Source organism: Lissotriton vulgaris, chromosome 12 (assembly GCF_964263255.1).
Source record: "Lissotriton vulgaris chromosome 12, aLisVul1.2, whole genome shotgun sequence".
Taxonomy (NCBI): domain Eukaryota; kingdom Metazoa; phylum Chordata; class Amphibia; order Caudata; family Salamandridae; genus Lissotriton; species Lissotriton vulgaris.
The window spans coordinates 547,670,969-547,697,981 of NC_141700.1; the positions used below are offsets into that span (position 1 = coordinate 547,670,969).

Below are 27,013 nucleotides of genomic sequence, written 5' to 3' on the forward strand. Positions count from 1 at the left end.
ATTGATCAGTTTGTGAGATATATCTCTCTAGTCCCCGTTAGCAATAGGTTTTTGATCGTAATTCAATATCTAGCAGCGACGACGGGCATATCTTCAGTCCTCCGGCACGGAGGACTGAAGATATGCCCGTTGCCGCTGGCTTAGACTTCCCGAATTTGAACCCTTTTTGATATTGAAATAAGGTACTACACGCAAGAGGAATAACGAGACTTAAATAGAAAGTATAGAGATTGATGATTGGATGAAACGCTGAAGGGAATTATGGATATTCAAATGAGACTTTAGCAGAAGACGTGGAGATAATAAAGGGAAGTTGAGGTCCTGACTTGGATTCTATTCATTAAAAAGATATTGAATTACGATTAAAAACCTATTGCTAACGGGGACTAGAGAGATATATCTCACAAACTGATCATTTTGAAAGCCCTGATGATGTCCTTCATTGGACGAAACGCGTCGGGTGTCTGATGTTTTGAGTAGAATTTGGATTGATTATTTGTTGAAACTGATTGAAGAAGCTGTCGTAAGTTGGTGATTTAAACGTGAACAATAAAATTGGGAATCAATATTCGTTGGCCCTGTGATATTTTCAAGAAGTATAGGCCGCTCCCTCTAATCATTGGAATAGCTTCCATAATTATACTAACATCCCTGAGACCAAGGATTTGTGACTTTAAACCCTCAGTAATGCAATCACTGTCCATGAGGACAGAGAGCATGGTGGCCCCGCCATGATAAACTTTGGTCGAACTGCACGCTATCAGCACAGTGTTGGGATGGCTTTGCTGGAACAAATGATGGACGGAATGCTGAATGAATCAAACATTCACCCCCAGTCGAGAGATCTGGGTTAAATCCATCATTCTTTTGCTCACCATGCCACCCCAGTTTGGACCCAGCCATAGGCAAATCAGTCTTGACCCTGTTCCCCATGGGAACAGTCAGCCCGAACTGGCAAGACGGGTCCTCCCTGGACCGAATACAAATATCCTGGGACTGGTTTTGGGGTAACACCCTTTATCAGCCAGGCTAGCTAGACTGTAGTGGCACAGGAAACAATGAACCCACGTCTGGGCATACCCATCCCACATAGGACGAAAAGTGCTGCGGCAACAAATGATTGATGGAATGCTGAATGAATCACACATTCACCCCCAGTCAAGAGGTCTGGGTTACCTGTTGGGACAGAAAATGGCCCCTGGCACCAAAATAAGAGTGGCCCCAATTTAGTGAATTGGATAGCTATAAAAGTGGTCCATGTTTGCAAATTGGGGCAGATTTGAACTTGGAAAGATTCGCTGTGCAAGTCTTTTGAAAGGTATGAAACACTCCATGGATTTGACCTTGCTGTAGGCAGCGTTTCTTTTAATATCAATGAAATCAACAGTAAAAACGAGCCCATCAGACCATAAAAAAAGCTAAATAAAACCCAAAAAACAGGCGCACACAGTGGCCCATGGACAGACCCATCATGCAGTGCCTGTCTGACCTGTAGGCCAGTCAAACCCTTTGGATCTATGGCAGGCGCGCAACACCCATTGGGCTCACGGGGCTTCAGCCCCCAGTCGTGTGTGTCAGCCCGGGCTGACACAGCTTCGCGAGCTGGGGCTGGCGAGCATCTAATTGCAGCCGCACCCGAGTAGTTAACAGGTCTTTAAAAGACCATTTACTTGTAAATGAGGCTTTGAGAAAGAAAACCCGACGCAGACCTGCTTACATATTGCAGCTCTTACAATTAGGAAATTACGTGGTTTAGGCACGCTCTGCCATAAAAGTGGACTTGTACATTTGGTGAGCTAAACGCACAGTGACGATTTCCTCCTTGAACATGCAGCACATCTTGGTAAATATTTGATGGAGCTTTGATTTCACTATAGTAGAAGGGCTGACATAGTTTCCTTCGGTAACTGTTTTGTCTTTGAGGCATTTTAATTGGAAGACGCGGGGGATAAGGTGTAAATAAATGACAGTATAATCTGTGCTGTGCCTGCCAAAACATCACATGAGCGCAGGAATGTAAAACTTGCAATCTTGATGGGGTGTACTAGATGAGGCAAAGCCTTTGCATTCATATTATATGTGAAGTGTTTGAAGTGTTAACCGTGACATAATATTTGGAGTAAGAATAGCTCTTGTTTGAGTCAGAGTGCTGACACATGGGAATTATGGAATGTATTTCTGTATTTATTTTTCAATTTACTGAAGCATGAACCAGGCCCTGTTAGGCATCAGAGCTCTACTACCATTTACACAAGATGACATCCTTGTGCCTTGGGGGCCTGTTTCTTGCTGTTGTTGTGCCCAGGCAGTTAAGTGTTCGAAAATAAAACTGCAACATCAAGGGCGCTTTTAGATAGATGTCTGGGTCTAGATGGCAATTCACCGGCTCCTGCCTGTGACGTTCTATCAGCGTCACCATAAGTGACGCAACATATCTGAGGAGTGTCTGTAGCAGTGAGACATTATTCACTGAGATTATGGGGGTCAATGTCCTGTACCTGAGTCGTGCACATCCAAGTTCACAAGGAGTGGACACAGTAGCAGTGGAATAGTAATATTTTTGAGTCTTCCACGCAGTGCTCAAACATTTCCCGCTCTGACAACACTGAGGGAATTCTCTTCTATAGAACACACTGCATATTAAGTCACATCTCGGCCATTCTTATTTGTATAATAAAATATTTAAGAAAACATTGGCTGAGAGAAGCGACGTATTGATCTGTTAAAGGTTTTCGTAGTGCGCCCTGATGGGTTTGTCCTGGCTCGCTGACTGGTATATGTGATGTATTCACAAGGCCCCGTGGCAGCAGAAGGAACCTTGTATGTCACCTGAACATAATATAAGGACATTGGCATTGAAAGAGATCTCTCCCTGTAGGAGAAATTTACAAGTTAGCAGGGCTCATACATTGCCCTGCTTCTTCTCCCTATTGCTACGACTATCTACAGCACTCCAATGCCTTACTAAATAAATGCACAAAACAGAAGAGCTTTAAAATGAACTAAACAAGGATTTCATGGTATGATGTTCTCCTTTCTCATAAGGGGTCAGGTCATTCCATACTGTGATTGAATGTGGTATCTCTCGCTGCTTGAATCCTGCCTACCTATCAGGCCACTTCTCACACATGCACTTCTACAAAGGGGACTCTTTGTACGGGTCTTATGTGGGTCCGTAACACCAAAATATGTGTTTTTAGTGCCTTCTTAAAGCAGGTCAATTTGGACGGATAGCTCAGCAATTCTCGAGAGAGTCCGGATCTTACTGACCGAGTTGATTGGCACTGTCACTCTCCTCAGAGCATCGCAACACTTCTTACTGAAGTAGCTGTGAGCGCTTTATATATGGTCTCAATCAATCAATCAAATAGATGGGCCTGGGGCAGAAAAAGCTCTGAAGCCTTAATTTTAAAGTTGACTTGTGGGACTTTCAAAAACAATTTATCCTGAGTTCTTAGATTTTTTATGTTACAGTAGAGTGAGATTCTGCTGGATAGATAGAGGAGGACCAAGTACATATATTCATCCTACAGCAGTGTATACATGTATACATCTAGCAGTCAAGTTTGAATAGGATTCCATCTTATAACTGGTAACCAGTGAAGGGATTTAGAGCTGCTGCTGTACCATGATCGCTTCTACCCAACACTGAGACAGGTGAGACATTCTGGGCCATCTGCAACCGATTGAGCCGTGAAGCTATTCTGCTATGAGCTGCTACACAAAAGGGTAAACCCGGGGTGCACAACACCTTCAGGCATGATTCTAAGGTTTGTGCACATTCAACGTGTGAGCACTTACACAGTAGTGGTATCAAGCTTGAATGTACATACAATAGTGTATGAAAATAAAGGGTTTTCCTGTTGCACAACCAACCAACCAACCGACAGGCAGCAGAGTGCTGTTCAGAGCTGAAGAAAGAGAAGCAACTGGAGTGAGTCTAGGCAGGGAGTTCTGGATTAGTATTGGTCACCGTACCACTGACCGTGGGTCTGGTCTGCTCTGACCCCTTTATTATAAAGGGGCAAATATGGAGAGCTAAATGTGTACCCAAAAGTCTTATGGATGATTCTTAAGTTTTGTCTAGTTGTATATGCGGGGAGAGAGAGGTTTCAATAATTGATGCAGTGTGGAGCATGTTTTGGGCTTATTGCGGTACATTTCCTTCTTAGTTATTTTATAGAGGAGAAAAAGGCATATGTAGCCATGAGTATGGTGGAAGTTTGAATTGGTCTGTGTAATGTGCACACCAGGAGAGCCAGGATGAAGGATGCTCAAGCAGGAAGTAATGATGAGACCATAGAAGGATTGATAGAATGGTCAAGGTTCCATTTGGCTTTCTGAGGCTCAGATTTTGACGTGGCTTTTCTGAAACTACAGAGCCTGTGAAGTTGGTGCAAGTCAATGATAACTGCATATTCAGTGGGTCAGATATGTCTACGGATGAGTGATACCTGCCGTGGGAAGGTGCTAAAGGGCGACTCTGAAGTTGGTGAGATGTGGGACAGTTGTTTGTCGTTTGCCGACCAGTTTAGGAAATGCTTGCTATGGAAGTCCTCTGTACAAATGTGATTGAAGACTTAAAAGTGCGTGGGTAACAGCCTGTGCATTTCATGTTCATGACGAGGTTTCCTCCAGCAACATTTGTCGAATTGTTTTGTACCTTTTCTCTCGTCTTAAAAAGTGAAAAATCCTTTTCCGCAGCCTGTACATTTACTCCCTGGAGTTTTTTTTCTTGTAAAAAGTGGAAGACATGTTCATGTTGAAATACTAGGTTAAAATTCAGAAATGCCGTAAGTGGGAGGTTGTTTCTCCTTTTACGTGTGCGTGCGTGTGTGTGTAGGTGTCTCTGGTCTTGCTTTTTCTTACCATCCTTCATGTTTTGAAAATGTTTTAAGTGCCGAATTTGTGGAGTCAGTTTAATTATCTAAACACAATGACCGAAACTCATGAAACCAAAAATTTGTTTTCCTCCAGGATTCCGAGAAGCAGCATGAAAAGGTTGTTTCCACCTACAGAACCCATCTTCTTCATGCAGCTCAGGTGAGATTCAGGGTAAAGCTCTGGGGTGGGGGGGGACAATAAATACCCGCTCTGTTTACTTTTGTCCTCCAAGTCACGCACAATTCCACCTATGAAGCACATGGGTTCGGTTGCCAGGATAGAGGCCTCATATTTTAATGTTTTCCACTGTTCTCTGCTTGCAAGTCTCCCATTATAGCCTCTGGTCCCCCGGGGGCGATGGCACATGGGCACGTGATGTGCCTTCCCTTCTGCACATGGATCTCCGTGTAAGAAAGGGCTGGGTACAGAGGCTGCGTTTGCTAGGCGCTTGGCCCCACAGGCTGGATCTCGTTAGTAGGGGATGGGGTGGCTTGAGTGACACAGTGACCGGATCTTTGACAGCGGGGACAAACAGTAAGAAGTGCTTGGGGCACATGGACGAACAGTGTGATGTGAATGATAACAGGTAGGAGCTCGGTTTCTGGACAGAAGCCTGGGGCATGTCTTCAGAAAATGTGAAGTATCCAGTGCATGGGGGTAAATAGTGTGAGGATCTTGGTACCCACCGACAGCTCAAGGATTATATGCAATAAAATATCATGTGTTGGAAGGATACTCACAGACACATTGTGGTATTTTTTTTTTTTACGTTTTATCGGACATTTTATAGTATGCTTCATCCCTTTATTTGATTATTATTTGGTAGTGTTTATTATTCCTGTACATGATTATTGTGTTTGCTCTCCTTAAATCATTATGTTACATCTTCTTGCCCATCCCGCGCTCACCCAGGTATGTAAATGTTCTATTCGTTGTTTACCACTTGATTCAATGCTTAGTAGAAGCCCCATATAATTCATGTTTAGATTTTACTGTAGTATGGACTTTTATTGATTCATGATCTGATTGTTACCTTTCCCTATAACTGTAAAGCGCTCTGATATCCTTCGGGATCTAGTGATATGGCATGCCTTTTGAGCATCCTTGTACCAGATGTGCCTGCAAAACAGAGAGGTTCTGGTGTCGAAGGGCTGAGTGAGAACTGAATTTTTTTTGCCTTTTACCTTCTTGCAAAATTCTCATCAAATCGCAGTTTCACATATACCTGCAGCCTGTTACAACTCATTAACAGGCAGTGTTTTGAGCTTGACATTCACAGACCTTGTAGAAAGCTTGAGCCACATGTGCATGTGAACGGGCAATGCAGTGCTTAATTTGTCAAATAAGTGCCAGGGCCCTGTCCAGGAGACGACGGCAGCTTGCACCACCCATTGCCCTATCATCGCTGCCAGTGCTCCTTTGCTGCCAAATGAATGCCATGAATTTTAGTGAAGGGGTGTAGACAAACATTCTAAATAGCCCTTTCCAAGATGGTGGTCTGTCCTTAGCGTGTTATCCGAGGTACCCAATCAAAGATGTAGAGTCCGTTCACTGATGTCCCATATATAATGGAAGCAAGCACAAGAGGAAGATGCATGCCAACAAAATTGTCCCCGGATTCTTCATGATGTTGTTCGCCCCTTTGCTATTAGTTTTTAGTTTAGTTTATTTTTTAACCGTTCAATTAATTAAATCGGTAAAGTAAAATGCATACAACCATATGCCCCCCCACCTTCAAACCTCATGGATAAAAAATGTAAAATGTCCTGCCTCAAGCGTGTCATTAAGACGGTGTGAATTACACTTACAGATGTAACAAGCACTTGCAATTCAATAGGTCTCGCGTTTACTAGAGTTTGAGCTATTGGCATTGTAGATTACAATGCATTTTATTAATGTGTTGGTTTTTTAAACAAATAAATAAAAGGCATTGTCATTTCCAATGCCAATAGCATAAACGTTCGTAAATGCGAGACCTATGGCATTGTAAATGCTTGTTTAAAAAGAGATAGGTTGTCAAATAAAATGCATGAATAGGAAACGTTGTGTCTTACAGACTTGGAACAATGATGTAATCATAGTGGGAAAGCTTGAGATTAATCAAAAGAAATGTGAGAACGTGTGTACTGAACACGTTAATTTCCTTTATGTAGAGAAGTAAAGGAGAAAGCTATAAATGTATAGCGACGAACAGCAAGGGAAGATAAAATGTCGAATGAAGGGGTGGGGGGGCATAGGAAAATATTGCTGCAAATTAAACCAGGAACGAGAAGGCACTGTGAACAGGAGGATGGAATATGGGGAGGAAAGAGAAACACAGTGGAAGAGATGAAGGGGAGAGAGCTAGAAAAGAAGGGCTAGAGGGAACATGATGGTAGAAAGGAGCAATGCTGAGGCGAGGGGACTGGATGGATAGAAAGAGTGAGAGGCACTGTGAAAGAGGAAGAGAGTGCGGTAGAAAGCAAGAGAGGGGACTCGAGCGGTAGGTGGAGAGCGATAGATGCGAGGGAAACAGCGTAAGGGGGAGAGGGGAAAAGCGATAGAAAGGGAGAAGAGAGTGAGACAGCGGGTAGGGAGGGAGAAGAAACTAATGGGCAGGAGCGCGAGAGGTATGGATAGGCAGAGGGGCAGGGGAAGCGAGCGGAGGCTGGCAGGTGAGTGGAAAGACAGGGTGGTAAGCCATGTGTGTGTGTGTGGCGGGGTGACTTTAATAGGGCAGCATGGAACCGAGGTAGACTAGGGGCCGCCATACATATACGGCTGGTCTGCTGAATTTGTGCGAGCGGCGTTACCACACAACACGGAATACCGTCTGAGCCCTAATCCTGGTATTACTGCAGCACTAAAAAATAAGTGCCAATGAGCAATGTAATATTCAGCTGCCTTTTTCTGCAGTTGGTTTGGCACATTAAAAACTTCATCAGCATTTGAACCCACACAGTGTTGCTTAAGAGGTTTAGCAAGGCACAAGGTTGTGGCACTGAAGCACATTTTGTAACCTAATTAACAAGTAAAGTAGTAAAGAAAGAGAGAACGAAGTCAAGGTGAGAAAGACAGGGCAAGAGTAAGAGAGGAATTAGGTCAGCTATTGGAAAGAAGAAAATAATGAAGAGGGGAGTCAGAGAGATTCGAGAAAGAGAGTGAGGGACAGAAAGAAACAAGCAGATATAGGTAGATACAGAAGAAACAAGTCGGGTATTGAGAAATTCACCGCCACAGCCCGGCTTGGACAGGAAGCCAGGCAACCTGTGTTGGGACGGGGGCGGGCCTCAAAAAGACAGGAAGTAGACTGGAGCCTACCCCGCGCTCCTGTGCCCGTGAAGCCAGCCGGAAGTGAACATGTGAGCTAGCGGGGCTCCCGTGCTCGTGGAGAGCCCCGCCTGCTGCTGAGACTGACCCGCTGTCGAGGGAGAGAGGGACACTCGGAAATAGCCCGGTGAGTGTGGGGGGGAGGGGATGTGTGTGTGTGTGTGTGTGTGTGTGTGCGTGTGTATGTGTGTCTGTGTGTGCGCGTGTGTCTGTGTGTGCGCGTGTGTCTGTGTGTGCGCGCACGTGTGTCTGTCTGTGTGTGTGTGTGCGTGCGTCCTGATCCATTGTGACTGTGAACAACATGCCGGAATTGGAGCGCGTATTCACGCGCGCGACCTGATCCGATTCCTACATGCTGCGCATGCCCATCTCCTGTTTCCCTTTTAGGGCCCTTGAAGCAGACGTGACAACTATAGGTCTCGCAGGCGACAGCGCTTTCGTGCTGTATCACCAGGTGCGAGACCTAAAAAGCAACACATGGTGATACTGGCCTTTTGTTATAATGGGGGTGTTCTCATAAACAATTAGGTTTATGACCTAAGTAGAGGCATATCATATCCTTAAACCAATAAATAAATACAGACTTAAAATCCAAAATTATTTAAAACAGATTGTCAAATCAGACCCTTACTGTATGCTTTTTCTAGCCAAAGAGGAAGCATACTGTACTATGACAATGACAGAGAAGGGGTAAAGTGCAAAGAGCAATCCTAATAGCTTCCTTGTGTTGAATTTGTCACTTGCAGATGCTGGAGAAGACTCCTTCCGGTTTGCCGATAACTTTTGAGTTTGAGGGAGAGAATATTTAAATTGCGATGTGCTAGCTACTCGGGGACTGGTATTAATCTGTGGCAACTCTGTAAGTGCAAACCTGATAGAATTTGTGAACGACCCCCGTCTTGCCAGGTTACATGCCGTATTTTCAGTGATATGCAAACAAATGATAGACGGAATGCTGAATAAATCATACATTCACCCCCAGTCAAGAGATCTGGGTTAAATCCATTGTTCTTTTGCTCACCATGCCACCTCAGTTTAGACCCAGCCATATGCAAATCAGTCTTGACCCTGTGCCTCATGGGAACAGTCCAGACCGAACTGCCAAGCCAGGTCCTCCCTGGACCGGAAACAAGCATCCTGGGACCGGTTTCTGGGTATTACCCTTCATCAGCCAGGCTAGCTTGAATCCAGTGGCACAGTGAGCAAGGGACCCATGTCTGGGCATACCCATCCCACTTAGGATGAAAAGTGCTATGCAATGATTTTCATATGGCTGGGTCTAAACTGAGGTGGCATAGTGGGCAAAAGAACGATGGACTTAACCCAGATCTCTTGACAGGGGGTTAATGTGTGATTTATACAGAAATCCGTCCATCATTTGTTTGCATAGCATAGTGTTTTCAGTGATGCACAAGTCCGAGACCTCCCTGCAAGTCCTTACTCCCTTTGTCCTAAAAATAGGGCGAAGCAGGCACCGTCGATTGTCAGTTTGGGGCCACAACACAACAGATGAAGTCCGGATTCTTTGCGATGCTTACATAACCTGCATGAGACAGCCTCCCCCTTGCGTGCCCAGGCTGGCTTAAAGTCTGAGATTGTAAAGTGATGAGCCTCATATAGAGGATTTTCCTGCAGGCCTGGTCTGTCGGGGCATCATGAAGGCAGGGTTGTGCTTTCCCCAAAATGTATGATTCGTCCAGTGGTACTGTTATGGAGATAACACAAAACCTTTCAAATGAGGTTACTAATACCTTTCGGTTCACTGCTTTTTTACATGCAGATAAATGAATGTCAGGGGAGTGCAAACTTGCTGCCTTGATCTTCAAACTACCTATTGCCTGACCAAGCACAGTTAGCCAGGGGAGCCCTCCTCTCAGGACCCTGATGAAAAATGTTATTAGGTTCCCCTGGCTCGCCAAGTCTGGCCTCCCAAGACCAAGCTCCAACCTCAGCCTTACTCTTCTGGCTTGCCGTGGGACTAACAGCACTGCCTTACATGCCTTAGTCTATGCGACAATTAGATGCCTGTCCAGGGTACCTGGAAAGGCCAGATGTATGTAGTTGTCATGACTGTCAGCATGGGCTCTGCAGTTGGACTTAACAGGAAGTTGCTTAGTCACTTCACTATGTGGATAACACAGTTGGACTTTATACTGAGATGCCTTAAGTAAACGCCCAGATTGGCTTTCTCGGAAAGCCAAATTCCAAGGTAGTTGCAAGCTGGTGCTGTTCCTATTGGCAGATCACCCAATTTCCAGCAAGTTTTGCTTTTTTGTGGGTATTTTCCGAACACTACAACCTTTGTTCTGCTCTAATTAACCTGTAGATTTTTCTCCTGGTTATAACAATGAAGTGCATTGAGGGCTTTTTGGTCCAGGATTGCAGTGTTGTCTGCATTTTGCAGGACGGAAAGTCGTACCCTTCCCAACCTCGCAGTAACCAGACTAGAGCCTTGCAGGACGACCCCCAGATATGCAGCGTAGAGATTAAAAAGAAGGAGGCCAAAATACAACTTTGTTTGAGCCAACTCTGGAGGTTACTGTGGTAGGGCTTGTTTTAACGTGATTCCATGTCCTCTGGTATGATATCACCTTGAGGAGCATGGGCAGAATCCCCCATGCAGACAATTTCCCCCATAATCTTCTGCAAGCCACCCTATCAAAGGCGGAGCTGTAGTCTATAAAGCAGCAAAACAAGGGTGGTTGCTTCCTCCTGACCGCGTGTGTAGATAAGTATGCCATTGCTAAGATATTGTCCCTAGTTGATAGACTTGGCTTCCTGGGCACCAGGGTTCTCAGGGGTCACTGTGCTCCAATCAAGTCAACTGGAGTGTTCCCCGCTGGTGTCCTGAAGCCTCAGTACTAATGGACCCAAAACTGGATAACCAAGGACTCCTCTCCATTACTGGACTCTCTCAGGGTAGCGACACAGAGCAGCCCAAGACACTCAAAGAGGAGAGGTGGAGGTTATACATTAAGAATACAGTGCACACCGTACTACCAGCTGATTATATCAATGTCCAGTCAGTGCTTTACTTTTTATAAAAGAAAAGTACTTTAATGCGCACAAGAGAATTATACTACATACAAAACTAGGATAAATAGTGAAAATCAGATGTCTCTACAACCCTCTGGGCCAGAGTTCTGACCATAAACAGTATTATTGAGACTAGACCCCAAGCACTATAAGAACACAGTTAATATGTAGATACACAATTAGCATTTCATCTTACAGACCATGCTGCAAAGTGTTGCTCTCATTTGCTAGAGCCTTGATGCCAAGCTTTGTATTTAAAGGATATAGTTTCAGCACATGATGTGAAGTCAGAGGTTCTTGATCAGCCCTATAACCCCCCACCCAAAGCAATGGAAGTGCCCTCCCGTCCTTTTTGAGGACACTGCTCTAGTGGTGTCAGGGTTTTGATCACAGGTGCCTGTCGTTTTGGGTCAGTTTACTGGAGTCCCTCTAGTCCAGTAGCCACTGGCTAGCTTTAGGAGGGTAGTGCCTGACAGAGTGCCAGTTCACTCTGATACCCCCAGATGTCACAAAAAGAAAGGCAGGGGGGCCTGTTCCACTGGACTGTATTCCCTAGCTACTGCTTGTAACCGGAAGTACCACACAGGCCCCACAGTACAGGGGAGGGGTCTGGACAAAGCGGTCTCACCTTCAAGGACCGGGATCTAGTTTTCCTGCCTCTGCCTCCCTTGATGTGCCGCAAACTTACTTTCTTATCTTGAGCAGCCATCTGCAATTTCCTTGTTCAAAGCGACAGCTACACAAGACTCACAGAAAAAGCTGGTCCTCTTCCCGATGCTGGGTTGCCTTTGCTCCTCGTCAAACTGGCACACTCCTCTGCAGCAAAACCCATCAGTCATATAGAAAACTTCCTCAAGTTCCAGACTCAGTGAGCAACCTTCTTATCTTGCCTTCACACCTCGGGTCGTAGCTAGCCTCCTTGGACCCATCTGGTGTGAGCTGCCCGTACAGAATCATAGACCAACTGACCGTTAAGGCCAGACTTTCTTCACCTCTGATTGATAGGCTGATCCAATCAGAGGGTGTGCTGCTTTTGCATCCTGGTTGGCCCTCCAATCACTAGGCATATTTAAGAGTGTTTACTGCATGACCAAAGCATGCAAAGGATGACCTACTGTTTTCCCTAGTACCAGACTGTGCTATTCCCTAAAGAGGAAATTTAATTAACTCCAGACCAGGAGGCACTGACCAGGAGGGTCTTCTTGAGTTAGTAAGGCTAAACCCATATAAGAGATAAGTGTCTACCCAGCCCATCGGGCATGTCCAAGGAATTGGGAGGGGCACGGGGGAGCTGGCAAGTCCAGCAGAACAGCTTGAAATTACACACAATGGCTCAACTCACCATCCTTCCCCAGTGTACCCACTGGCTCTCAAACACACGTAAGGTAGACAAAGGCAACAGGTCCCCAGGCAAGGGGGATACTACATAGATTTTATCAGGAGAGTGGCTAGTAACCCATTCCGACTGACAATAGATTTATTGCTGCCACCGCTGTCAGCCTACCACAGCCTGGGTAGAGAAGGCAGTAGCCACTCTCTGAAAAATAGGGGTGCACTACGCATGCCTTCTCGACCTCCGAGCCAAGCTTTAGGGTCTCATTCCATGTAAACAGGTATAACCTTGGTGGACATGCTGGATTGTCCGGTTCATTGAGGTTCGGGATCTAGAAAACATACAGTAACGTTTAAATGGCTTACCTGGAGATCAGCATAAGGCAGGAAAAGCACTCTCTCCAGAGACATGTAGAGGACTTCCCATCGCAACAGTCCAGCCTGAATCCTGACTGAAAAAACTGAAGGATTCCTTTTTCCTTTATCAATGACACCAGCTCCTTCAAGAGAACGCTGGCGTAAGCCTTGGCTTCTAGGTCAAGCAGGGCAACAAGCCTATAGTTTGTCTGATTGGAGCGATAGCCGTTTTTGTCGATCGGAAAGAGTACTAAACCTTTCCAAGAACACAGCGTTGTTGCAAAGGCATGATTAAAAAGAGGTATTATAATTGACACCGAAAAATCTTGTGTTGATTTAAATACAGGGACAGGAATCCCATTCGGCCCCAGTGCCCCGTCTTTCCCGTCTTTTAAACTATTTTTGTTCCTCATTTTGGTTCTAGCAGTTGGAACTTCTATGGATTCCACTTTTGGATAGAATGCCTGGTTCTTTTCACCTCCCTGATACCAAAGGGAGTTCTGTAACTTGCTAATCGCTTCAGTATGCATCTTCAGTCTGAAATCCAATACAAGAATGCCAACGAGTTTCTCTTTGTCATTTTTGATTCCTAGCTTACGGAGACGCTTTGCCCCTTTCATGTATACTCTTTTGAGCAAAGTGAGCATAGTGCCTCAGTGGCTACTGGGAAGAGTCTCCCTTTCCTTCAGCAGTCAAAAAGCGGACTCAGGAGTCCTCAGAATGCAATGCTTGACTGAGTCTTACATTAGTTGACACAGTCTAACTTTGCTACATCCAGTTTTTAGTTATCAACGAGTGTCAACGGGAGGCCATGCTACTGGCACATGGCCAGGAGTCCATGTTATTGAATTTGGGTAAGTTGGGTGGAGATTGGCTGACAGCGTGATTTACGTGGATGGAAATATGTAAGTGCAAATGGTGTACACATTTCCACATTGTCCCTATTTCCCAGAGACAGTACTGGCTCATAAACAAGGTAAAGTGTAAACCTGAATGACTGTACAGCCTTTCGTGCAGGGAAGCGCGGAAGGTAGAAGTGGTTTACCTCCAAAGAAATTATCATGGCAATATAGGCTCCAAATATAGGTAAATGAAGAAGCTGACGCGGGAGGGTGCATTTACTAAAGCACCAATGGAGAAACTACCTTCATGAGAATATCTAATATGTGTTACATTTCTGCTTGCAGATGTTTGAGTGTAAAAAAATCGATAATTTAAGGGTAATCAGTTGCAACTCTGCTCAGGGTGTCAAGATGATGACCAACGTGTCGCATTCCTGGCACAATCCACAAGCTGGGTCCACTTGAGAAACAAGAAATTGTGTATTTAGCTGAAATGGCGTCTTTAAGCATCTCCCTTGGTAGCACTACCTATTGAGCAATGACATGAAATGTGTAAGCAGAACCCTGTATGATAATTGCTATCATCTGATAGAGACTTCTAGATGCAGGTTCCTTAACTTTGAATTTCCCAGGCGTCATGGAGCTAGAGAGTGTCTACCAGATAATGCGTTACTAAAGATAAGTAACTTGTTCACCATGTCCTATCTGCGAAGTTTCTGAGAATGGATGGGCTGAACCAACCCGATGTCCTGTTACAATCCCCTATGCATTGCATATCACAAATGGATTCACAATACACCTCCTTTTGCATGAGCTGATTACAAAGAGCTATTTTCCACAAGACATTTTGAAACCATACAGCTGAAAGGTCTGAATGACAGACCTGAGCAGTTTTTATAACATAACTGCAACGAACATGGCACAGGGAGTGGTTTAAATTCCGTATCTGTAGAATATAGGACATGTAAACAGGTGTTATCAAGAATGGAATGAAAATATTGCTGAAAATAGTTTTTTTTGTTTCTCGGTACACTGTTTATGAACACACATCTACTGTCAATGTAGACTGATGTTTTTATGGTTACATGAGTGAAAGGAGTATAAAAAATTCAAAATATGCTCAGGCCAATACAATTACACTAACTACATTCTTGAATGACAGTTAAATGGGACAGCAACAGTGATTCAGGGACATCGCAAGGATTTTAGGGCCCTGGGCCAAACTTATTTTGGTGACCCCTGTTTAGAAGAGCTTTTAACTTATTATAATTTCAGCCCTTTCATGCTCTCTTTGACCAGGTCACACACTGTGCACAGGCACACTCGGCCAAATTCTAATTGTTTTCATCTAATATTCAGGGATAGTGGTGTGTGTATTTAACATTATAACACAGCCGCAGCTCGCTAATATTACTGCAGATAATCTCTCGGACACTGTCCCATTTTTAGGTCTCGCCTGTCGATGCGCATGCGCATCGAGCAAGCGAGACTATTGCGAGTTATCCACTCTTTATCTACACTGCAAGGAATCGTGGCGATTCCTTGCAGTGCCCGTGACTTTTAAGGTCAATGCGCATGCGCATTGAGCTTATGCGCATTGAGCTTATGCGCATGCGCATTGACCTTAAAAGCGCGTGCACGTCCGTCTTTGTTTACCCGCTCCGCCCCCTCCCGCCGTGTCGCATTTCTCCTCCCCCTCCCCTCTCTTCCTTCCGTCTAACGCCCTTCCGCGTAACACCGCCGCAACGGTCACATCCTGCCGTGTCGCACCTCTCCCCTCTCCGCCCCCTCCCCGCTCCGCCCCCTCCCCTTCCCTCCGTGTCGCATTTCTCCTCCCCCCTCCCCTCTCTTCCGTCCGTCCGTCTTGTTATTCAACGCTCCATGTCTCCAGGCACCAGTCGGGACCTCCTGCTTCCCTAGGCCTCTCACCGGGGCTACAAGCGCGCCCCGGGTCTCAACGCACCACCACAGAGGTGCTCAGGCCGCAGAGCCAGTCCACCGCAGGCTCGTCTTCAAATCCGGTTCGGAGCGGGATCCTCGGCATTCAATCGCAGTCAAGACAGGTCTGCCCCGTATCCCGCGGCCCGGCAGACAACCCCCGGTATGGCAGGCATGTTCAGGCTTTCATCGGCCGGCTATCTGAATTCTGCATAACAAATGTGTGGGATACTGAGTTGGGCCCTGGTCTCCGGAATCAATATTATATCAAATGTGCTTTCTATTCTTGTGGGAACTTCTTAGTTTAGTTATGAGTCCCAGCAACGCTCGATCTTCATTACTCAGCTATCCATACCTCCCCTCCGCTCACTGCCCGACCCCTCTTGCTCTGCTCCCCCCCCCCCTGCTTCCCTCACATTGTGACCTGCTTCCCAGAGTCGCTCTTGCAATGCCTGCAAAAAGATAATAGCTTCCAAGGTATACAATGGGCTGGCTTTCTAGGGCGTCTTTCGCCACTTCCACTTCACCCCCTTCGTGTGTATGCCTTTCTCACCTTTAGAAAACATTCTGCACATGTGCGTCTCTTTGTATGTACGCATTTATTGCATTCTGTATGTGAGCACGTGTATTATTGCTTTCAGTCAGTGTGTATTTTTGTGTTATGCGAGTGTGCCTTTGTGTGTGTGTGCCCGTCTGTGTGTGCCGGATTGCTCCTTCTCTCTCACCTTACCTAATCACTTCTGTCTTCATCTCTCTCCCCCTTGCTCTCTTGCTCTCTCTCTTTACCCATCCACTCATGTTGCCCCATCTCGCTCTGTGTCCTTAAAATCTCTTGTTTCTTCAAATCTGGACGCTTTAAACCTCCCATTGCAAAGCAGTGAACGGCAGGGGTCTTCTGAACCTTCACAGCTGTGGTTCAGGAAATAGGAAACCCCTCTAGAGGGTCCTGTAACACTCGCAGCCTTCTAAAAATCCTGGTCACTGCACTCTACCCTCAGCCCAGCCACCATCTTCGCCATCCTCACCCCGACCATACTTTAACCAACCGCACAATGGTGTAGCGCCCGCTGTTACGTGAGTTTAGTGCTCATACAAAATATGTGACGCAATGGAAAAAATGGACATGTTGCTTCACTGCAGGCTCATTAAGTAATTGACATTTTTTATTGTTGCCATGCTCCATTAAAGTGCATGTTCTACAAGGGCATCTTCTGCCCTCCCTGTCCTTACTTGCACCCGCCTCCCACAGCACTTCTACATCAAAATTGCTTCCACCCGCCCGAGCACTTCAAATGCTTGCATTTTTCAAAGGTGTAACATTAATATTTCATTGAAGCCACCTCACAGGGGTGAGACAAGAGATACAAGAGTGTGTGCGTGTATAAGTGCGCGTGCATGTGTGTCTGAGTGTACACATTTGCATAGGTATGTAGGAGTCCCTGTGTTTGTGTGTGTGCTTATATATCTGCATGCATGTGTGTAAATGTATCTGCTCTTGGTAGTGCTGCATATGTATATGCATGCTTGCTATATGCATTTCTATGTGCATGTGTGTGTCTGTGTTTGTATGTGCTCCTGCTTGCAAGCGTATGTGTGCCTGAGAGTGTATATGTATGCTTGTGTGGTTGCATCTATCAATGTATGTGGCTGCAGGTGACTGTGTTTCCAGATGTGTGCATGTCTGTCTGTGCATGCATGTTTCTATATTTCTGTGCTTGCACGTTAGTGTTTCTATCTGTGCATCTATATTGATATTTAAGAGTTTTTTAGGTCGAGCTATTCGATTCGCATGCGCATCGAGCTTGCGAGCATATAGGGCTTTAAACAAACTTTAACTTACCCTCAACCCCTCACCCTCAACCCCTCACTCACCCTCACCCTCACTCACCCTCAACCCCTCACCCTCACTCTCACTCACCCTCACTCTCACTCACCCTCACTCACCCTCACTCACCCTCAACCCCTCACTCACCCTCACTCTCACTCATCCTCACTCACCCTCAACCCCTCACCCACCCTCAACCCCTCACCCTAACTCACCCTCACCCTCACTCACCCTCAACCCCTCACTCACCCTCACTCACCCTCAACCCCTCAACATCAACCCCTCACCCTCACTCACCCTCACTCACCCTCACCCTCACTCACCCTCACCCTCACTCACCCTCACCCTCACTCACTCTCACCCTCACTCTCCCTCACCCTCACTCACCCTCACTCACCCTCACTCACCCTCACTCACCCTCACTCTCACTCACCCTCAACCCCTCACCCTCACTCACCCTCAACCCCTCACTCACCCTCACCCACCCTCACCCTCACTCACCCTCACTCACCCTCAACCCCTCACCCTCACACAGTGCAATAGGTCTCGGAGCATTTGAGTTAGAGCTTTTAGAAATGTTTATGGCTTTTTTTTTAATTCTTTAGCATTGGCTACAGGAAACAAAAATGCTAAAGATTTACAAAAAAACCCATAAACAATTCTAAAAGCACTAACTCTAATGCTGCGAGACCTATTGCATTTCCAATGCTTGTTGAAATGTGAGGTCCTGTTTTAATCTAAATGGTTTTTTTATGGATGTTGCATGAAACATAAGCACAACCTTTCTCTGTAAAATGTCTGTAATAGACTCTCACACATCATCCACATTAAAAATAAATTAAAGCAAAACAGTATTTAAAACAATCTGTTTACATTTTTTTCAAGGTTAACAGCAATAATCTATGTAAAACAGAGCTGACTCTATCAGGGGAGCCTGAAAGCCTGGTGCCCTGGGCCAAAGCCCACTTGGCTCATGCCTTAAAACATGTTTGCATGATGGAGCAGTAATGGACATGTGTGTGCGCAACATCAGTCTACATTTACAATTCAGAGGTGCTACAGGGTGTCCTTTGGACACCCCTGGCACCCTTGAAATCGCATCCTTATTTGCGATTAGCAAATTGCTAATCGCAAATAAGGAATGACTCCCCATGCATTCCTATGGGCCTAATCGCAAATAAGGAATGACTCCCCATGCATTCCTATGGGCCTAGGCCCATAGGAATGCATGGGGAGTCATTCCTTATTTGCGATTAGCAATTTGCTAATCGCAAATAAGGAAGCTGTAGAAATCGCAAATAATATTGCGATTTCTACATGAATCCCGCTTTGCGAGTCATTAATAGCGATTCCTTAATAATCGTTATTAAGGACCCGCAAATCGGGACATTGATGAATCTGGCTGCATGTGTTTTGGATCAGTCACGCAATTTTTTTTACATCAAGGCATACTTCATTTGCTGCTGTAAAGCAATATTCATGATGGGTAGTGGAAGGGACTCCGAGGTATTAGAATATTGCATAAGGTGTCCTTTAAAACTTTCTATAAAGCCTGGGACATTTTGGCCCATGAATTTAAAAACTGCTTTAAAATGTGACAAATGGACTCCATTAGCTAAACATGTCTATGCGGTGGTCAGGATTATTTGATAGATGCAATATAAGTCTAGTGAGGACCGTTTAAAGGGCTTTTTAAGTAGCCAATCTAGCTGAAAGGGTGGGGGTAATTGGGAGCGGGAAGGCCTAAAGATTTTTTTTCTTCTGATTTTTAACAGAAGAATTGTATCCATCCAATCTATGAAAATGAGTATGAAAGTTTTAAAGGTGGTAGAGCGTTTTGATCTCAGTGTCTATTCACTTTTTTCAGGGCTTCATGGATGAAGAAGTGCATAACTCGTTGCTGCGGATACGGAAGATACAGGACTCCATGATCTGCTGACCGGAGTAATGGTCAGCAGCATGTGCCTTCTGGGTACCACATGGTTGGGGAATATGGGTACCTCAAGTCGGACAGTTGTGAGGATCATTGATATTATCGGGAGCTTTTTTCTTGTACAAGCAGAATCTTAAACAGACATCGACAAGACTCATAATGAACTCTGCACAAGATGGACCCCATCAGGGCAGCTCCTTCCCATCTTCCTCTGCTGCCTGTCTTTCCCCCAGGTCGCCTGTTCTCTCTAAAGTTATCTCGACAGTCTATTCTGGAGTTTCAACGTAAAGTTGCACTGGCCCAAGAGGACAATGGCAAAGCTTAGGTTTTAAATGAGTGACATCATTTGGATGTGTTTGTTTACCTTCATGAATGAATGCACAGAGTAGAAGCGACAAAGACATTTTTGAAACTGTAAAGTTAATATTTATTACTTGGGGGTCGGGGTTTTTAAGACGTACTTTTTTAAGGTAACTTTAGTATACAGATATTTAGTGGTGGACATTGTAATGTGCGATTCCCTGTGAACACAATAGTGCTAAAGAAGCCTGTCTTCAAAGGGCGCTAAACCAAGCCAAACAGAAATGAAATCTTTATACTAAAATAGATCCCAAACGCCAAAAAGACATCAAGAACAACATGCCAAGATTGGTGCTACCTGTGGTCTCGATGCCTAGCTGGAATTGTTGGAACTCTGCAGCCTTACCGTTAGGAGAACGAAAGAGAGAATTGACTATTGCACAGTCCCAGAAATTCCTTTTCCCTTGCCTACAACAGACTGTGTTTATGGTTGTAGAAGCGATCCACATGTCTGCTGCAGAGCAAATGAATCCCTAGTAGTAGTTGTTGTAGTAGTAGTGGTTAACTTGTTGCAGATGAAGGTATCTGTCGAAGAAGCCTCACTTACTACAAACTACCACATTGATGCAGAAGAAACCTTCTGGTTCTAATAGAACTTTACCCATTGAATCAGCACTTGAATCATTGTAGAAAAGTAGTCTCTTACACCAGCATCAGAAATGATGGTATTCCTATCAACAGGTCATCCTTAAAAACGATTGCATACATAGTAATTTTCTTTTCTTCGTTTGATAAATCTCCTTCATGATACCAAAATGATTATAGTTCTCTGTAATAATGTTAAACAGGCCTGCCATCAGAGGATGCTAACCAAGTCAAACGGTATCGCTTGCAGTGCAGATGCAAAGATTGGACACCAAAGCCGCCTTATGTAATCCTAGTTATAGCCTATACTGACTTGCCTAAAGGGACATCTTGACATGTTTATCTATGCTGGTGCATCTAAAAGGTTAGCTGAGCTGGCATGTGGTGATTCTCAGCCTTACCTACCTATCGTTCACACCTGACTTGCATGGCCATTGTCTAATATCCCAATGCGGCTCACGTGTCCCTTCTTTGAAATACCCTGTTCACTCCATTTGGTATGAAAGATGGAGGACGGGGGATAAATTGAAGCTCCTTCGATCCCCATGTCATTATTAGCGCATTAGAATTCTACAATAGGAGGGATGCACATGAATGCCATTATGTGGTCTCCGTACTGACAGTATATTTTGGAGATGTTTTTTAAGGTGACGTGAATAAGAGGGCCTAGTTCAATCTGAATGAATGTATGAAGTAAAATAGCCTTCTTTACACTCTCATTTTGATATTGACGTACTTTGCCTTACTTTATAAAGAGTCGCCTTTCCTGTAAAATAAAAAGGTTTTTAATTACGCTGTCCTCCATTTTTAGAAGAATATTCAACCTTGAACTAGGAAGTGAACTAAGAAACGGACAGGTTCAGCTTTTCAGTTCGTTCTAGAAGCAGAGTTGCAAAGTATTGCATTTTCTTGGTGGCAAGTTTATGAAAATATAATATTTTGCTTTGCGTCATTGCTGCTTTAATAGATCGGATCACTTAGACACATGAACTGGTGCGAATGCGGCTGCAATCGCAACCTTCAACTAAACTTAAGCAACTCTAATACAGTTTTGATTGGTAGATATGAGAAAATTGAAATTGAGTAAAAACATTTGTTGCAGTACTCCTAGTAGTCATAAAAGGACCGCTTTTCAAATTAGATAGATGCATCCCCTTACATTTTTCTTCAGATTTTTTTAAATGTAGTGTTTCTCATAAATGCTTGGTGGACAAAAAAAAATTTCTGGCAAAATATTTAAACACCTTCATCAATGCCTGTCATTCTCACAATGTAGCATACTTCTTTTTAATCATGGTGGTTCTTAAAGACAAATTCCACTTCCCTCCTCTTTACCCCTTGAGTGTGAATTTCAGCTGCTCATCTTTCCTTTATGGAGCTGAATTGCAACAACTCTAGCAGGCGATGAAAGGTGAAGTTTCCACTATTACACTATTTTTTCTTCTTCTTAAGGTAAATTGTCTATATTCTTCTAAAACTTCTAAAAGTGTATTACTTTTCTTCAGACCCGGAATGGGGTATTACATAGGGTCTTCCCTCTACCCATTTTGGGCTTTTCTAAGCCATATATTAGTTTCCTCTTTATAGTTCTCTTCATAAATTTCGCCTGTCCCTGCAGCTGCTGAAAGATTAATTTTTCCTTTCCTTAAATATTTGCATGCTCTTCCTGGCCTTCTTAACTATCGCACTTATCTTCATATTCTAAAGATAAGTTCTAAAAATATTTCTTTGCTCACTGACGAATATCTGCAGCTTTACCTAACCAAGTAAGGACACATTTAATTTCTCTTTTTTGCTCCTGACATTTATCTCCCCATTCTGCTGCTACTCAAAATCCCGATCACATTGAACCTTACACATGTGCTTCTCTCTAACTGCCTATGTACAAAAATAGGTATCTCACTTTTTGTCCACAACATGAGGATCCTACACATTTCCAATAGTCTGCCGCTTTATTGCTGTACATCTAGAAAAGTACTTTAATTACCTTCCTGGGCTCTCAAATTTCTACCTCCAGTTTTCAACCATAGGCAATTTGTTGCCTCCCCTTTTTAACTCTTAAAGATAAATAATCTACTAAAATATCTAATTTCTTCACTGCAGATATTTCATCCATCGTTACCATGAGGGATTTTCATTCACACTTCATTCCTAAATTTATTCTACCCTGAGTTTTCATCATCGCACCTAGATTACCTTTAAAGGGTTCACTCCATAAGGTATAGTTGTCTTATGTTCACCTTTTACCCTTACTGAAAGGAAGCTGAGAGACATTTCCTTTTAGCCTGCTACCCACTCATTTCTAACCCTGGAATCCTTTTATTGCTGCCTTTGGCTTCATTATAATCATAAACATTGTATCTTCTGATGCATGATTCAAGCAGTTCCTTTTCTGGCAAGGGTCATCTGAAGATCATGAAGTGCAGATTTTTATTGTTAAGTGTGGCCACTGAAAAAAAACCTTGTACTAATGGTCCATCCACTGGAGCCCTTTCTCCACCCTGAATTGCTAATTTCAGAACAGTGGCTTCTTAAACGTTTGTCATTGGAGGTGTTATGAAGAAGACAGCTTCTCACCAAGTTGGGCAAAAATATATATTTGCGATGCACATAAAGGGATATCCAGCAAACAAAAAATTAAAAATAAACAGATTTCCCCTTTGAACTGGTGAATCTTTCTACTTATCATTTACCAGATGCATATTAAGATATGATGTGTACTTGAAGATTTTTCACAGCCTAATCTTCACCACTACATGTTTCACTTCCTACCATTGACAAGCGTGTGTGTTCATATCACGTCACCCATACATATTTCCATTTCAACTTCCATCCCAAGGTAGGTCTTTCTCTTATTTTTTACTGAGAGTGATTTACATCACAATCCTCATCATAGAATATGTTCCCACATATCATAAGATTGTCTAGAAAGCCACCATTCACTGTTCAAGATGTTTTAGCTTTCACCTTTTATCCCACGATTTGTCATACTTTTATTAACTCCACTGTGAAGATTTCAATTAGTGCACCTAGTAGTAATATTTTATTTTGTCATCCCCACCTTTTGGTATTTTATTTCTTGAGGATATTTCACTTGATTTTCACCACGTTCTGAAGACATTTGACCTCACTTTTTGCACATTCTAAAGATGTATTTTTATATTATCCAATTGTTATGATATTGTACAGGGTCCACTTCCTGAATGTATTTTACAACACATTCTTCACCGTAAAATATTTTTTATCCTGTCATTTGCCATATTTTCCCATACATGCTCTAGTTTTGTTAGATTTTTTTCTTGTTATTTTGGCCGCCTTCTAAATGTTTCTGCTATTCTTGGTCACCTATAAGATGCTTCATCATTCTGAAGATGTCAGCAAACCTTGTTGAATTCATGCTATCAGTGCCAGAAGTTGTTACTTTAGTTCCAATTGTATCGCTGTACAAAAAATGTACTGCTTAATGTTTATACATGTGATTTTTGCCTGTGAAGATGTTTTACATCTGCTTCTTGACCCTTTAAATAAGCTATCTCACCATCATACTGAAAATGAGTCAGCAGATCAATTTCATACCGCACGATGTATTTGACCCATCTTCTTCAAAACTAAAGTAAGGTTTCCTCAATATCACTCCCTGAAATATTCCTCTCCCCTGCCCCTAATTAAATCTATTGCCTTATTTTCTTCAATCCCAATGATATGAACTATTGTGAGTCCTTACAAATTAAAGTGAGTTGCATAATCTTCGCCCCTAAATATCAGAGTTGTATCATCTTTGCAAATACTAGAGATAATAAATCGTGTTCCTTCTGTCTTACGGATGTGTTAATTTATCTTCATCATCTGTACATGTGACTTGTCTAATTTTTTATACCAGAAATTGCAAGTTAAATCATCTCCTATCCCCAAAATAGGTCACCAAATCATCTCCACCTGTGTAGATGTGAGTAACATTATCTTCTAACACCACGACATGATGTTTTAACACCACATTTACACCAATTATTTTTATTTTATTTAATCCCCAAAGCCTTAAGTAGCTTTATTTTCACTCCACAAGGAATGTATTTCCTCATCCTAATTATTCTTTGAGATATGACCTTCCTTGTCCTCCTAAGAATTAAAGAAGTTTTGATTCATTTGAAGATGAGTTGTATTCAATTGCCTCTGTGAAAACATCTGTAATACGTTCCACCATCTAACAGAATGAGCTACCCATTTTCATCTTTATTACGTTTTGTCCTTGGGATGTCTTAATATGTATCAATACCTTTACTACATTAGCAACTCAACATTTCACCAGAATTCTGTTGCTTATTGTAAGATGCCACTTGCTTGATTCTTTGAGAAGTTATCATGAAACCAGTACAAGGAATGTAACGATGCACCATCTTGGAGCAAGAATTTTGAGAGAGGGTTCCACTATGGTCTGTTTCTAGTAAATGCTAGGTAGAGTTGCCCGAGTTCTATACCCTGGTTTCATCACATCATGCGGTCCTTCACTGCGACCTTGACTGGACTGACAACTTGGCCATATACTTGTCCGATCTGCATTCACAGAGGCTGGTATAGGCGATATTTCAAATCAAATATTTTATTGTAAAACCTCACATTTTTATAAAAGTCTTACTGATATTTCATTAGCACTGTGCTGGGGCGGCTACTGATATTTTATTATTTCTAATGCCATGATGTTTCTATGGTTTTATTTAACTCAGCTTCTATGAGACTGTATTTAAAATAAAGCACAAACCGTGCTTGCTTGTTTACTTTCAGATGTTTGGTGGTTATTGAAATAAATGCCTTGTGTTCTTATTATCCTTTACACACTCATGTACCAGGCTTTTTTTCGTCTATTTTACTATGCCTGTGCTTTCTATTGTCCTTGTTCTGTCTGCACATGTGTGTTTTTCAGTGCGAGATTTTTGCTGAATGCATCTGCACACACAAGTTTCTTTCATAACCAAGCAAATGTGTTTGAATGACTTCTTGTTGTGAAGTTTTATTTGGTGATTGAAAACAACCACAATCCACCTAAAATGCATCTACATACAGTGGATCTCAATGGGAAAAAAGTGCGACGAATAATGGGCACGTCTGTCATGGCGCTACAGCCGCCTCAGTGTTACCAATCTTGAATGAATTTGATTTGTATTGCACAGTTACTTAAAGCCATTTGAAATGTTACTTACATACATAAATATTTTTAAAAACTGAATTTCAATTATTTAAGATCCATAAAAAAAGAGATCACTTGGGGCTTATCTAATTCCAATACTAAAAAATGATATGCTTTACATTTAAAAGGAGAAAGGTTGCCTGTACAACATTATAACAAAATTAATAGGTCTTACTAAAGTGAACATTTAAGTCGATCAGCAGCAATACTAATTTCCGGGGGCTGACCTTTTTGTCAGACAAAGGACCTTCAGTGTTGCCAGGACCATCTTCTTCAATAAGTCTAAGGCGCAGCTTGTCCATATATCTCCCAAATCTAGCCAAGTCTGACAGTAGAGTGCAAGAAAATAAAACCAAAGCTGCTTCTTGCACAGCCCGAACCCCATTGCGTAACCATATTTGTTTTAAAAACTTCTGATGGGGCCATAGCATGCCGGGACAACAACAAATTAAATGTAGCAAAGATTCTGTTTTAAAGTTGCAGATTCTACATTTGATTTTAGGTTCAAGGGACTTCCCCCCCCCGTATTTTATTCTTTGATTGGGAGGTGCACTAGTCTGGCCCACAGAATGTTTTTAGTGCCTTTCTCCCCAATGCCTGACTGAGGAAGGGCTGGGTTTTATGCTCTACATATGGTGTGATCAGCCCAGTTTGCCCTTTTCGTAGTCTGCGAAGTCATTTCTATGTGACAGTTGAAAGCATTGTTTGTTAATTGCATTTTAAATGGCCAGATAGTTTCTCATCTTGACCCCAATTTTGTATTGCTAAACCCAGTTTACTCCAGTATTGGAGCTTTCCTAGATTCACAAGCCTGAATCATTCCCCGTCGTCGAGATGGGAGTCCCCGGTATATAAAAAAAGGCAATGCTTAGATAAATAGCAAACTGAAAAGAGGCCTAGGAACATTTCCATTTTGCAACCCATAACTCTCGTTATGTAAAAGAGACCAAAATTGTCCCTGAACCAATCAGAACCTCTCACCCTCTAGAACACTCCTGAGAGAACCTTTTGCCCCTCAGATTTTCTACTGCACGTTGTGCTAGGGAGTCTCCTTTGAGCTCTGCTCAAAATCTTCTCTTTCTACTTGAGATTTGGAACTTTGTTCTGTGGATTTCATCTGATTTAAAATAGTTATTGCTGCCTACTAGTTCATTCTGCTGAGAATGTCTGTAAAGGAGAAAAAGGGTTTAGTTAGAGCCTGTGTCACTTGTTCCAAGAAGAGGCTCTACACTGACGACCCTCATGCTGATTGTATTTACTGTCTTTATATGGACCATCAACCTAAAGACTGTAAGGTATGTTGTACCTTTTCAAGTAAAACCCTGAGAGATCGTGAAGGGCGCCTTTTGATATGGCGTCAAAAGCTAAAGGCCAGAAAGGAGGTTATGTCCAGTGATAGTGATGAGGCATCCTCTTCTGCATCTAGGAGA

General features: G+C 43.3%; 1 protein-coding gene across 2 annotated transcripts in view; it reads left to right on the forward strand.

Annotated features, from left to right (window-relative positions):
* ANKRD35 (ankyrin repeat domain 35) overlaps positions 1 to 25,229 on the forward strand; it is a 230,343-nt gene extending 205,114 nt beyond the window's left edge. For both annotated transcript variants that reach the window (XM_086945353.1, XM_086945352.1), the window contains exons 12-13: positions 4,978 to 5,043; positions 19,391 to 25,229. In XM_086945353.1, the coding sequence (XP_086801479.1) occupies positions 4,978 to 5,043; positions 19,391 to 19,462 (138 nt within the window). In that variant the 3' untranslated portion in view covers positions 19,463 to 25,229. The remainder of the gene's footprint in view (positions 1 to 4,977; positions 5,044 to 19,390) is intronic.
* Positions 25,230 to 27,013: the final 1,784 nt, after the last annotated feature.